Source organism: Anopheles moucheti, chromosome 2 (genome assembly GCF_943734755.1).
Source record: "Anopheles moucheti chromosome 2, idAnoMoucSN_F20_07, whole genome shotgun sequence".
Classification (NCBI taxonomy): domain Eukaryota; kingdom Metazoa; phylum Arthropoda; class Insecta; order Diptera; family Culicidae; genus Anopheles; species Anopheles moucheti.
In genome coordinates, this window is record NC_069140.1 from 96,176,965 (window position 1) to 96,189,168 (window position 12,204).

Consider the following 12,204-nt stretch of genomic DNA (forward strand, 5'->3'; position numbering starts at 1 on the left):
TGTAACACGATGCAGCGAGTTTCCTGCAGCAGGTGCGACAGTGAAACGGAACCTGACACCCTGATGACCAATTCCGTGGCAGCTGGACTGCTCGCTAGAAAACGGTTACCACCACCAGCGAGTGAAATGTTAATCCGTGGAGGGAATGTGTGTGTTTTTTTTCCTACCTACCTACATTGGAAAATAGCTCAATACGCGATGGTGAGGGTAATGGTTCAAAGCAGTGTCGTTAAGCACGCTGGTAAGCACGACTTGACTGAAGTTTGCTTTCATTAGGTAATTAAACTGAATAATCCATGGGTTTGCTAACTGGTTGAAAGTATTAAAATAAATTTACCAAACAGCTTCCAACAAACCATTTACTTTTACGTCTTTACTTTGGGAATGACTTTTATTTTCCCATGCCATTTCAGTTTTAAGCTGCAAGCGAGCAGAGTGGTGGATTTTATTGGAAGTAAACCTTGATTTTTGGGAACATTATGAGTAATTATTAAAACAAAATTCATGAGTTCATAACAATCTGTACTGTACGAAAACCGAGATATATTTCGCGTAATATAAAATTAATCTAGCAATCGTTTACGCGCTAACGTGTTATCCCGATGGAGACGCATGGTTACTCACACATATCCCAATGGAGGCGCATGGTTACTCACGCATATCCCAATGGAGGCGCATGGTTACGCGTAGCAAATTAATTTCGCTCCACTTACCACGCAACTGCACTACGAATTAACATGTCCAGCGGTGTTCTTAATTTTGCAGCCAAGTAACAACCGGATTTAATACCGTGCAACAATCCATCCACCCATGTCAGCCTAAATGGGTAAATTGAGCGTACAATCTCCACAGACACAACTCCGCAAACGATCCTACCCTTGCGCCCGGTTGTACGCGAGATGCCAGTGGAACACACCAACCGTCGTAGCAATTAATTCACGTTCACAATGTTAATGCAACGTTACCTTTTGACACAGCGCAACATTTGACCTGCGTGCTACTCCCCCGGCACAATCCGATCCTGCTTCGCACTGCACTAATTCTTCCTTCCTTCGCGCTCGTGCCATTTGGCTAAATGCTCGTAAAGTGACCTATTTCCAATTTGCGGCCGATTCCGGGACAGATGTCATAATACATAAATCAACTGAGCGATTATCCGCTACATAAATACTGTTTCGAACCCAGAACTCGAAAGCCGAACCGGTGACAATGTGGCGAGCAGTAGGAACTGCGCCATTTGCGACAAGCGCTCGTGTAGTAATCGGAGCGAAGCGAATTATGTACCGCTTTTTTTGCTCAGTATCGAGTGTTGGCAAATGGGGGTGGTTGATTATAAGTTTTGTGGTTTAAAAAAAAACTAGCGCTAACGGGTGGTGAGGGTATATTGGACGCTACGTACAAAACAGGGTGAATAGTGTTTGGTGCCGTGACCAGGAACAGTGAAACGAGAAATTTTTACGTTAGCTTTAATATTTGCAGTAATATTTGCCAAATTATTTATCAAAATACTATATCAAAAAATATTAAACTATTATTTTATTGAATTTAACAATAGTGCAGGCAATTTCCATCGCACAAAAACGAAGCAAATACATTAAATTTTGTGATACGCTGAACTGTTATTCAATACAATTGGCATCATTAAATATTTATCGCTTCTAGAAAACACTGCCTGAACCAAATTAAGTTCCAAATAATTCTAGCCCTGAAACAATTGATACGAAAAAGCTTATTTCCATTAGCGAACTACCCTGTATTTCCACAATTATCAGGTTCCCGGCCCCATACCGTCCCGATGTTCCCGTTTTCGAGGGCTCAATTCCACTGTGGTAACACAGTGCGGTGTACCGGAGAACGCCAGAAAGCGATTTTCCGAAAAACCTACCACAATACCCGCGCACACCAAATTCCATCCGAAATCTCCGTCCATCCCTAACCCGCACGCAAAGCCAACACCCGAGCACGATCCAATGGAACCGAGCGGGATGGGTATTGAAATCAATTATATACGATAATAAAGCGTAATTTGATTTTAATTTACATCGGGATACATAAATGTAAGCACGATGGGACACTCTGCTGGGTGTGTTTCCCTCGGGCCGGTTCGATGCAGCAAAAGCCCGCCGGGTTGGAATTGGGAACGAATTAATTTACACTCGACTGAGCGAGTGAGCTCCACCATTCGCGCGTGTGTGTGTAGAGGGGGGGAGTCGTTTGTTTTTCGCCTGCAAGCGAACTGCAACCATTCGAGCAAATACGTGGCTCGAATAATATCGATGAGCAGAAAACAGGATCAAACACCGAACCGAACCGAAACGTCTCCAGCTGGTTGTGGTGTTTGCCCGTATTTTGGGCGAACATACTAACTGAGCCGAAAAGGGGATCTAAACTAAAGCTCTACTGGGTCTACTGGCTGGGCAGAAAAAGCATCACGCTTAAACGCGGCAAAATTGTAGCTCGGCCCCGCACAAAACGCATCCACACCAGCAGCAGAAGCACTCCTCCGCGCGATAAGGATGGTAAACACAATTTGCATACATAAATTGGATCAAACGACCCGGTCTTTTACACTTTAGCCTCAATGCCCCGGAGTGAGGGCACTGGGCAAAGGGAGGGTTAGTTTAAATATTTCCTGGCTCAAATTATCCTGCTTTATTGTTATGGTGGTTACGGTGCGGAACCAAGGCCCCAACAAACGGATCGATTCATCGATACCGTCGCCTATACGCAAACCGGATGCAGCGCGGGGGGAGGTTTTGGTCGATGCCACAGGCACGTGTTTGTGTGCGTTTGGGGCTGTTTCTTTTGCATCAATTTTATGTGGGATAAATTTAGTTTTCAAATAAACAGCACTTCATTAGTGCAAACCTGTCAAGGGGGGACGCGGTCGGATGAAGTCGTTGTTGGATATTGGATTGCGGAAGTAAATTGCGTGGCTGTTCGAGTAAATTGATTCATCGATGGCACGCTTTCGGCGTGCTTTATTCGCAATACTTCAAGGCAAATAGTGGGTACCACTAGAGAACAGACTATCGGGTATATTATAAAGATAGATAACCATAAAACTGGTACTTAGATAAGCAAATCAGCATAGAGCAAATTTTGAACTCCAGGCTATTCATACCTTACCTTGGAGTAACTTTTCATCGCACAGGTGAAAAACAAATTAAGAGTGAACATCATGGCATACTAGAACGTTTTTCATCATCGCGCCATCTACAGCCAAATGGTCGAAACCTGCTGTCACATTCGAATCGACCGTTTAATAATATTCAACAGTAGTAATGAATCAGAATTCCCCACAGAAAGATAATATTCGTTAAAAAGACTGCAATGAAATAACAGATAAAGCAAAAGAAAGAACAATAATGTTAATTACTAATAAAATTGGTGTCTGATTAAACAAATAAACCTTAAATCAAAACAATTTCGAACTCATCGGTACTCGGCTATGAAGAATAGCGAAAAGTAATAATTTAATTTTTAACAAATATAATCTGAAAAGTCAAACTTTATTTAAATCTTTATGTTAATTAAAAAAGCTCTATATACGGATTATATAACTCAATGTGCAGCACATAAAAATACGCAATTTGTAAACAGGAGTTCAGAAATCAACCTAGAATTCGATAACTGATAAAGAAGCTTTGATAATATGAAACAATGAAATGAAAAGAAAAATAAATATATGAACTCCAACGAACGGAGAGAGAGAAAATGTAAATAAAATGTGGTTCGTTGTGGAAAACGGTTGTTTGGAGTTTTGAATTCGAAATGGTAAAGTTTGGTATGGCTACGGGAACAAAAAGAAGAAAAACTAATGCTTCACAGCAAAACACTTGCCCGTGCTAGGGTCCATTTAGAATAAATTGCACATAAGCTGTGTGTGCACTAGTATAAACCCCATTGCGACAGTGAGTGAACATGAGCATTAAGCAAGAGCCACCACAAAAAGCTACTTTTCAAACTGCTTCTTCCGACGAAACAAAAAAAAAACAATTTCATCACAAAACACACACTAACCGGAAAAAGGCACACGCAGACACCAGACACTCATCGGGGAAGTGCAGATTCGATAGGGATGGACAGTCGTCGTCTGGGCGGTAAAGTGTCCTTACTTCAACACAAACCGCATCACCACTCCCACCCAATTGTCCCCGGGAGGAAAATTCCGAACGTGCCGTTACCGATTATTGAACCGCTGGCCGGTACCGGTACTACCGACCGTAACCGTTATGTCTATGCATAACAATTTCGTCAACCATTATGCTAATCAGATAAAGTTTCTCGTTTTTCACCAACTGCCAAACGCTTGGCCGTGCGATTTGCGGTCGTAGAATCGTTCTTGGTTTGTGGTTTTTGGCCTGCAAGAGTTTCAATACCCTCGCACAAAAAGGGAAGTTTTGCCAAAAGCAATACAGCAACAACAAAAAAACAATCCCTCCAGAACCATCAACGTGTCCGTTTGTTGTTCTTGGTGACTCAATTTAAGTGTCCAATGGTCCGGGTAAAGGACCGCACGGCTGCAATAGAATTTAAAAGCTTTTATTCATTCGTTTGTGCTTTTCGCTAACTTTTCGCTAACCAATCGACGAAAGTTTTCCACAGAGGCTACACATCGCATTATAATACTGGCCAGAATGCATTAGGTAAATTGAAGGAGAGAAAATAATTACTCTAGCGAAGCTTTAAAGCTCTAATGGTGAAGGATTTAGAGTGGAACTCTTTATGGAAATGTTATAATAGAAAATAAAACAAGAAGAATATAAAACTTCTCTTGAATTTACTAAAAAAATGTTAAAAATAACAAATAATACAATAATTAACGTAAAACATAAAGCAATAAAACAAGTTTCTAATATAATAGACTAACTAAGACTGTTCGTTGTGTGAGAGAATCGTTTGAGAATAATAAATTTAGTGTCAAAGCTGCAACTATTGCAAGCAATCGTATTTTCCAACCGAATATTCTTCGGTAGCAACAATTACAGCTTAAAAGATGATTATTTGAAAGAAAGCAACTGATTACTCGAAACGGTGAATGTTTCAACTTCTACCAACCCGAATAAACGCACGGACAAACAATTCGGAAACGGTTCAATCAACCTAATGAAAGCCTTTTTTTCCTCGGCACAGACTTGTTTTTCCCCCCACTTCTTATGAATCCATTTCTTTTAGCCCGGCGAGAAAATGGTCGGTGCAGTGAAAAACTTGCCACCCTTCACCATCATTTGCCCCATTTTCTTTACAACCCATCGGGTTCAATTCCTTTGATTTGGTGGGTGATTGTTCCCGCCACCGCCCGGTGGATTGAATTGTTTTCCACCTTTTCTTTTTGTTTTCGTTCGGGTCCCACTTCCACTGTCTGTGTTGGTTTTCACCCCCTGCTAGAGTGGAACACAGCCAATCAATCAATCAATCAATTCCTTTCGTCGCCAGTTCCACGCACGGGATAAGCGAACAAACGGAGGAAGCAAAAAAAAAACACACACAACGCGCCATCTCTCAGCACTTTTATCGCTTTGTTGTTCCGTGTGTTGTGCGAACCACCGATTGCGATTCGTATTTGGAAAGGCCAATTTTTTCCGGGTCCTGTTGCACAAAGCTACACACGCCGTTTCGGTGGATATCTCCTGCAGGTTCTTTTTGTGGCTGTTTTTGTGTGAAGTTGGGGTTTTTTACTATTGCGCTCAACTTTTATCTGGCAACAGTCCGTGCGGGATCATACGGGGTGATCACCCATGGAACGAACTCGGTTTGCCATCAATCAGTCCAAGTTGCAATCGTACCAGGGGGAAACTGTGGATGTCCAACAGCAGGCACACAAGACGTATGCTGATCAGCAGATGCCTTAACGAACGATGCAAGTTTCGCCACCCGTTTTTCGTTTTACCATCAATTCCACCAGCAAACAAAACTTCACTGGATTGGCAGAAAATTGTTCCCCAGTGGGATAAACTACCGAAAGGTTCAGCAGCAAAAGTGCTCACCTTCACTATTCAACTGCTGTTCTTTTTTATTATTTGGATCGTCAACTTTGAAGTCCCTGCCTTTCCTGGCCCACTCCGCTAATAGAGAGACCGAGACAAAGCACCTGAAGCACCAGAAGAATGCCAACACGTACACTACACAGCCAAATGGGCACCGGTTGGAAGTGGTACGAAGTAAAAGTTTTGTAATTAAATTTAATCACGTCCATGCAGGGGTCAACCTCTTCGACTTCGCTGCGCTTTTCGGGTTCGGGGTGGGAATTTATTACACTTTTTAGCTACTTTCAGCATCCACCCGGCTGGTTGAAAATTGGCGTACCTGAAAGCTTTGCACGATGTCGCAAATAGGTGTATCGCTAGTCTGTTGCGGAAATAGTTGACAAGAAAAGGGAAAATGTTACGTGGAATTGATCCGGATATCGATAGCGATTAATTGCATTTGTTTACTAAGAGAAATCAAGTTGCATTAAAGTTGTCTTTTTAGGTGTGTATATCGGGAAAGTAGTTATAATATCAGTTTCTTCTCATAAAGGTTTTGTATTACGATCCACAACGGTTCGTCATAAACTTTAAATTAATTATTGATCATTGCGAACCTTGTGGGAATTATAGTTCTGCAGCAGTTGATGCATGCATTTTACATAAATAATCTGTACGACGAACTCTAAAACCTACTAACACATGATCCAGGTCCAAACCTCATTATAAAACGCTTAAAAAGCTTGATAGTTTTAGTACAATAACACTGGAATTTCCTTACTTTGAACAACTTGAGTATGCTTAAAGGTGTCTTGAGCTTTGCGTTATGTAAAAATAGTACCTTAATTCCAATAAAATTGTTCAACTCCAGGAAATAATGCGATTGGAGGAATTCAAACCAGCCAAAATAACTCACTCGGTTGTTCAAGTGTTAGACGATGGATTGTGTTTGTTTTAAAGCACAAAGCGAAAATTAATTCCCTTGCACATCATTGCAATCTAAATCTTAACATCAAAACCAATTTTATCGTCAAAAACACGAGAACGCATGGTGTGTGCTTGGCGTGCCCAGGGAAATAATTTCCCTGTTGATGCGAATACAAAACCAGGCAGAAACAATTGCAGTTGCAAAACTTCCACCCGCTTGCTGCAGCTGGCGGCAGCGTATGACGCAACTAACATTAAAAAAAAGAAACCCCAGCATAAAACTCTACCACTCAACTCTTTCAAAGCTTGGTTCGAACGACTTCTACCACACCATTGCCAGCGTGTTGGGAAAAATGGGTGAAAGTTTCCGCCTTACTTCTGACGGTTGTTGCAATGTTGCAACTTTTACCGCGTTTTGTCTGCATCCATTCGTTACCGCCCACCTCCCCCTCTACGGGCGATGTTCGAAATTAATGTTTCCACCCATGAAGCGGAAGCTAAAAACTCTCGTGTTCTGAAGTTCTGAACTTTGCAACATTACATCAAACGTGAGCCAAATTTGTTGAGCCATGCTGGGAGTATTCTGCTTTCGTCAGTGCAGTGGTGTCCGTAAATGATAGCATGGTTGCTGTGCCATCCAAAGTAGGCTGCATCTGACAGATGTATCCGACAACTGACAGCTACAAACGTATCGAGCAACGCTTCATTTCAACACAATCAAAGTAACATCTGAAAAAAAAACCGGAAACAGAAAATGGAACCCTGGAAAACGACATTGAAATTCTGCAAACCCCATCATGGTTAGCTTACAAGTGGATTAGTGAACGTAAGGTAAGCTTGTTACACGGCCACAGCTCCTCTTTAAAGGGCTTAAATTAAATATTAAAAACAGTAACACGCAACCCTTGGAACGACTCATCCTCCCAGTACGCATTACTTATTCAGTGACCGTTTAACCCGACAACGGTTGCGACAACACAGAGCGGCGCGATACAGATGCCACAAACAAAAGTCACCATCAAAAAGAAGCGCTTACAACGAACGCCCGTCCGCACACAACATCGGGCAAATCCCCATATTGGTGCCTGCTGCCGAGAAAATCCATACATTAAAATAGTCCCCAATGTCCAATTTGGATAAACGTTCAAATCCCTCCCAAGTCAGTGTACCGGATCCGTCCCGACTGCTCCACCGCTTTAATCTGTCCTCCCACGAGCTGCATGAACCGATGGAACCCGAACCAGGAAATGCTAATTAAGCTGTTCACTGTTTTGGAAATTTAAAAAATCTTGATAAACCACCCAGTGTTGGATGTTTTATTAAACATCACACATCAAGCTTCATAATTCATACCGCCGGATGGTTCCGGAGTGTGCGACTTCATTTCGCTACCATCGGACGAGTTTGTTTTGTGATCTGTGCAGCAGAACCATGTCCGGCAAGCTGCTGACGACGGTTGTCTGGGGATTGATTGTGATGCAGTTCGTACCACACTGTCCCTCGGTCACCGGGTTTAATGGGACCCATGACAAGGTTGAGATTGCGGCAACTACCACACCGGCCACCGTCTGGAAGAGACCACCGATCGAGTACGACAGGGATCTGGTGGTAAGTGGCGTGGCTCTCTGAAAGGTGCTCCCACTGATGAAGCCCCCAACCATCATCAGATTGAACTCATCGAAGCGGCAGATTATCCAATCGAAAAGCACGTACTCACGACGTCCGACGGTTACATCCTGAAGCTGCACCGCATACCGGATCCGATGCAGTTCCCCAGCGCGGAACAGGCCACCGATACGAAGAATGCGGACGACCCGAACGGCGAACAGTTGCGCTTTGGCCCGAACAAGACATTCCGCGGGACGGTTCTGCTCGTGCCGGGACTGTTCTCAACGGCGGCCGATTTTGTTGTCACTGGGCCGGAAAATGCGTTGGCCTTTGTGCTGGCCGACGCCGGCTATGACGTGTGGCTTGCCAATGTGCGTGGGTCGCGCTTTTCGAGGAAAAACACCAAGCTGAGTGTGGCCGATAGCGAGTTCTGGGATTTCAGGTAAGCAATGACGGGGTGATGGCGTTATCAACCTTAAGTTCATGAATCTTCCACACGCACACACTCTCGGACAAAGAAAAACTCTAGCCCGACATTTGCCAACACTCCGGGGTGAGCTAACTGCGTGGAAAATTGTTTGTCGCTTTTTGATCGACCGGAAGCGAACCAACTGATGAGATCGTTGATAAATCATGCGTTTTAGACAGTGGATGAATTTAATTGCTGTTGTTTCCAAACAATTTGTTGCGACAATTGTGATTAGTCTAGAGTGCAAGTGCGGTGATTTATCAACGTTAACGTTTTAACGTTAAAATGTATACATTGGGCTGTTAAAAGAGTGTGTTTGAGTTGATATAATTGACCCTAATTAATGTGAACCATCATTTTCAGTCATCTCATACCTTCTCCGTCGGATGGTTTTGAATATCTCGTTAAAATTGTATCAATAATCTTTCGAAAACAGTACGATTCCGCTGTTTATAATGGTCAGGCGATAAACTACAGCATATTACTAGCATCTGAATGTCAAAGACTAGCGTTGCTTACAATGGAACTTATCCACACACCATTGCCAAAAACTACCAGACTCATAATTCCATACTTACCCTCCGTGTCCGATAATCCCTCCGATAAATGGCGCCAGACAGGCGACGGGCCGGATAAAAGATGTCGCCCCAACGGCGCAACAATCGCTCGCTGCAGCACTCGTTCCGGCACCTAAAACGAAACCCATCCGCAGAGGCAGAGGATTATTATGGCGATTATTCCATTGCGATGCTTTGGCATAACCTTACCAGCCACTGGGGGGACACAGTATTTCATCGCGGCCAGATAGTAACTCTGCTTTTTCTCTGCTCTCAGACTGGAGAATGTGTGTTGAATCTCATCGGGAATTCATTGCGAGGTGTTTTCGAAAAACCTGTTGGGAGATTTAAAGTGATTACTGTTACATGTGGCGCGGGTTTTTTTTAGCGCACTAAAGCAGATAAGGAAATGTGCTCTACTAATCTTGCTATAATTTATAGACCGGAAAGACTGCTTTGCTGTGGGAGCGTATTTTACTGCCCCTTCTTCACTCACTCTCGCTATCTTTATTAAACTTATTGTCAGTATCTCGCCAGTATATCTAAAAACCCTCCCATAATGGCCTTGGGGATGCTAAGAGAACATTAACGTAAGAAGCAAACATTAGTTCTAGGTCTGTTATTCTACTTACTTACATATGCGGCGATACAACCGTGTCTCTCCGTGCGGCAGGAGTCCTCTACTTCGCTCACAGTCGAACACCGACTTCAGTCAATCAATTTTCCCAAATGCTCCAGTAGACGCCTCAATGCAATCTCAGTATGCACCTCTGTCAATGCGGATGACCAAAAACAGCTTTACGGACTGGGTTGTCCGGTGTCGCTCTAATGACATTACCAACCCAGCCAGTGCCTGGCGAGTTTCGGTTCGGCTAGCGGTTGAGAGTAGGGTGGGGTATCTCCCAGTACTGTCCACCACAAATAGATGATCGATGGAGTGAATAGTGATCGGATGATTGGATATATTCTGGTATATGGTCTTCTCAATTCAGCTCAAATTCACCTACCCCGCCTGAACCAGAGCTCATACGGGCTAGGGCAGTATATACGCCAGCTTGAGAACTCCGACTCACTTAATCCCTCGACAGGCGTGTGTGTTCAGGCATCTAATTCCTCATCTTCTCCCGATAGCTTTCACGAAATCGGTACAATCGATCTTCCGGCCATCATCGACTACATCGTGCGAGAAACGAACGCGCAGAAAATATTCTACGTAGGTCACAACCAGGGCATGACGGATCTGTTCGTGTTGCTGTCCAGCAAACCGCGCTACAACCGCAAAATTCATCACGCCATTGGGCTAGCCTCGATTGCGTACCTCGGTACAACGGAAAACCGCGTCGTGCGCCGTGCAGCCGAACTGACCGACAAACTGTACGCCACCCTACGTGCGCTCAACATCCACGAACTGAGGCCCTCGCCGGACATTGTCCGACTGCTGAGCGGTACCGTGTGTGCCAGCGACATGAGCGAACTGTGCGGGGAAATGATGCGTGGCTTTTTCGGCACAACCGTTGATCGATCGCGCAATCTGCTGCCGCACATTGTGGATGATCTGCTGACGAGCGTATCCACCCGGCAGCTCATCCATTTCGGGCAGCTGATGCAAACGAGTACGTGGCGCCTACCTCAAGTGGCAATTTTTTTGTGGTTCTACATCGCTTTTGGTTTACCTGTATTGCAGAGAAATTTCAACAGTTCGATTATCGTAACTACATGCTCAACACGCAAAAGTATGGCCAGGCCAAACCACCGGAATACAACCTAACGCGGGTGCGTCTCGCAGTGTCACTGTTTCATGGAACGAATGATTTTATCACCTCCACAAAGGTCTGTATCTTCCCAAACAAAAAAACACTCGATCTTTATTGATCATCTTGACTGATCACGCTGATTTCCATTTTCCCATCGACGACAGGATGCGCTCCGGCTGAAGGACGAATTGAAAAATGTGAAACAATTCCTCGAAGTTCCCGATATGAACCACATCGGGTTTGTGTATTCGGACCGGCTGTACGGACGAGTGAACGGGAGGATAATCGAAATCTTTAACCAACACCCACAAGCATAACGAGCGTTCACCATTGTCATCGTTTGCGCAATCACACACACACACTGTGCGCTTGTTACAGTTAATATATTCTTTATTGTGGCTTTACAACTCTCAAATACGCGAGCAAAGGAAAATTGTAACGCAACTAATGAAAGAACCATTACTTTAACTGAAAATTATTAATTAACGAAAACACCGCACAACCGTGGGTGCGCGGTGTTGTTGAACGATCGTGAAAAAAAAACTAAAATACGAGAGCAAAAAAAAAACGAATAAACCTAAGGCATTATTATCATTAGATTTTGTGAAGAGATATCTTATGATCGTAAGTGTGTGTGTGTGTGTGTGTGACATCAGGCACACACACACACGATTTCGAACTGTTTCCATTCTGTTGTTGTTTGGCGCTTATCGCTCATTGGTGATTTAAAGTGATCAACTGTACTGTCTAACAACCGGTTTTGTTGCTTACCGCACGGTACGTACGTACGTACTAAAACTAATTAAATTAAGGAGAAAAAAAAAACAGGGAAGAGTGTTTGCATACGGACCGTATCGCGTATCGTTCGCTTTGCTTTGCCGTTTGACTTATCTTAAATGTCTACACACAGTGTTTTCCCT

At 43.6% G+C, this 12,204-nt stretch overlaps 1 protein-coding gene across 1 annotated transcript; it reads left to right on the forward strand.

The window, feature by feature from the left end:
- The first annotated feature begins 8,327 nt into the window (after nt 1–8,327).
- On the forward strand, nt 8,328–12,080 carry LOC128310593 (lipase 3-like). Its single transcript, XM_053047274.1, has 5 exons — nt 8,328–8,504; nt 8,564–8,946; nt 10,662–11,143; nt 11,215–11,360; nt 11,449–12,080. The coding sequence occupies exons 1-5, from the start codon at nt 8,328–8,330 to the stop codon at nt 11,599–11,601; spliced, it is 1,341 nt and encodes a 446-aa protein (XP_052903234.1). The 3' UTR covers nt 11,602–12,080.
- Nucleotides 12,081–12,204: the final 124 nt, after the last annotated feature.

Excerpts from the sequence above, each read along its gene's own strand:
- LOC128310593 (XM_053047274.1), top strand. The coding sequence starts at position 8,328 with ATGTCCGGCAAGCTGCTGACGACGGTTGTCTGGGGATTGATTGTGATG. Across the intron at positions 8,505-8,563 it reads AGTACGACAGGGATCTGGTG|ATTGAACTCATCGAAGCGGC; the intron begins GTAAGTGGCGTG and ends AACCATCATCAG. Across the intron at positions 8,947-10,661 it reads AGCGAGTTCTGGGATTTCAG|CTTTCACGAAATCGGTACAA; the intron begins GTAAGCAATGAC and ends TTCTCCCGATAG.